The following is a 2,110-nucleotide window of genomic DNA, read 5'->3' as shown; positions in this document are numbered from 1 at the left end:
ACAGTTTCCGTGGGCCCACCATCGTGGCCCCACAAGAGGGGTGGGTCCTGAATCCGCTCAAGTGGAGGCCGCCAAGTGTCAAGTTTGGACCACGTAGGGGAGCTCCAGCACCAGCAGCGGAGGCCGTGATGCGGTATGGTTAGCGTCAGTCGGGGGGAGGGTTACGTGTCGGTCATCATCCGAGACAGCTAATGTGAATCGAGAAAATTAAAAGAGGTCTCGGCGGGAAAACGATCCGGCGGATTGTAAAAGGGTGAGAGCGAGAGGGTTTTGCCCTAAAAGCGAGACACGTCGCTTGAGTGATTAACAAAGGCCGGCACCGAATCCCATTGACTTCCCCGTCTTTCTTAAGCCAGAACGATCCCTTGTCTTTATATATCTGCGTACGCCCCCACCCACAACATTAGGACTTTTTGTTGCTCATTTCTTCCTCCTCCTCTTCTCTCTCATTGCTCCACTCTCGCACACAAACCCACTCTCTTCTTCGGATCAACCGCTTCTACCAACTGATCAAACAGCCTCGAACGAAATGGGGAGAGCGCCTTGCTGTGACAAAAATGGCTTGAAGAAGGGGCCGTGGACTCCAGAGGAGGATCAGAAGCTCATAGATCACATACAGAAGCATGGGCATGGGAGCTGGCGAACCCTCCCTAAGAATGCCGGTGAGTTTCATCGTTTCTTTACTGATTCCGCTCTAAATTCTTCAAGCCTTTCGATGACTTTTTTTATGGTTTAATTTGTTGCTTGTGTCGTTGATCGAATTGGGTAATTCTGAGTCTGTGACTGTGTTGCGCAGGCCTTGCGAGGTGCGGGAAGAGCTGCCGCCTCCGATGGACAAACTACCTCAGGCCTGATATCAAGCGAGGCCGATTTTCCTTCGAAGAGGAAGAGACGATCATCCAGCTACATAGTGTTCTGGGAAACAAGTGAGTGCCCTCCCTCCCTCTCTCCCTCTTTTTGACTTTCAGGTTCCATTCTGAATAGTTCGGACTCCATTAGTGTTTTTGAATCTTTGTCGATGATCATTGCCATTTGCCTAACTACTGATCAAGTTTTTGTTTAATTAGTATTATAAAAATATTTCGGTTGTTTTCAAACACATGGTACCCCTTTTTTTTGCAGCCATTATTGATATCTTTCTCATTTCTTGTCATCATAGGTGGTCAGCAATTGCTGCTCGCTTACCTGGACGAACCGACAACGAGATCAAGAACTACTGGAACACCCACATCCGGAAGAGGCTCCTGCGTATGGGGATTGATCCTGTAACACACAGTCCCAGGCTTGACTTGCTCGACCTTTCCTCCATTCTGGGCTCCTCCCTCTACAACCCAACTCAACTGAACTTATCTAGACTGCTCGGCATGGAGCCACTGGTGAATTCCGAGCTCTTAAGGCTCGCTACCAATCTGTTATCGTCTCAACAGGAGAATCCCAACCTGCTCGCTCAAAACCTACCCGAAAATCAGTTCTCCAGCCCTCAGGTGCAGAACTCATTTCAGGCGTCCTTCCCGACATCCCAGCTCCAAACGCCACTTCAGGACATTCCAGCCTGCACCACTTCGAACACTCAATTTTTAAATGAGAACCAGCTCATGCAACCCAATCTGGAGCAGTATCCCTCGAATCCGACCAGTTTTGGGGGTCAAACATGGCAGCCAAATCTATGGCAAGAGAACGAAGCGCCCTTGAATTTGGACATCTTTGCGTCATTACTTAATCAAGGCGGCTACGGTTCTGATCAAGCCTTAGTACTGGACACGCTCGCTGAGTTATCAAATTTTCAGTTCAATCCAAACGAGAACGTGAACTTTTCTTCAGTTCTATCCACACCTTCTTCCAGCCCAACTCAGCTGAACTCTTCGTCAACAAACATGAACAACAGTGCCTGCCAAACTCCTTTGAATTCCTCATCAACATACATCAACAGCAGTACTGAGGATGATAGGGATAGCTACTGCAGTAACAGGCTAAAGTTTGAAATTCCTGATCTCTTGGACGTGAATGAATTCATGTAAGAACGTCGGGGAATCGGGGAGCCTGTGACTGGCTGTCTTTTCTCCTTTTCTCCAGATCTTTCAGCTGTTTCATGTATTTGTGCCAAATACTG

The 2,110-nt window shown here is 48.2% G+C and overlaps 1 protein-coding gene across 1 annotated transcript; it reads left to right on the top strand.

The window, feature by feature from the left end:
* Positions 1-529: 529 nt before the first annotated feature.
* Positions 530-2,110, top strand: LOC137965072 (transcription factor MYB41-like). Its single transcript, XM_068811469.1, has 3 exons — positions 530-662; positions 797-926; positions 1,160-2,110. The coding sequence occupies exons 1-3, from the start codon at positions 530-532 to the stop codon at positions 2,016-2,018; spliced, it is 1,122 nt and encodes a 373-aa protein (XP_068667570.1). The 3' UTR covers positions 2,019-2,110.

Source organism: Aristolochia californica, unplaced genomic scaffold (genome assembly GCF_029961685.1).
Source record: "Aristolochia californica isolate CCGP_79_NKW_82.1479 unplaced genomic scaffold, dmAriCali1.0.hap1 SCAF_5, whole genome shotgun sequence".
In the NCBI taxonomy this organism is placed as follows: domain Eukaryota; kingdom Viridiplantae; phylum Streptophyta; class Magnoliopsida; order Piperales; family Aristolochiaceae; genus Aristolochia; species Aristolochia californica.
The sequence above is the reverse complement of the archived record's forward strand: the minus strand, read 5'-3'. Positions and strand labels throughout refer to the sequence as shown.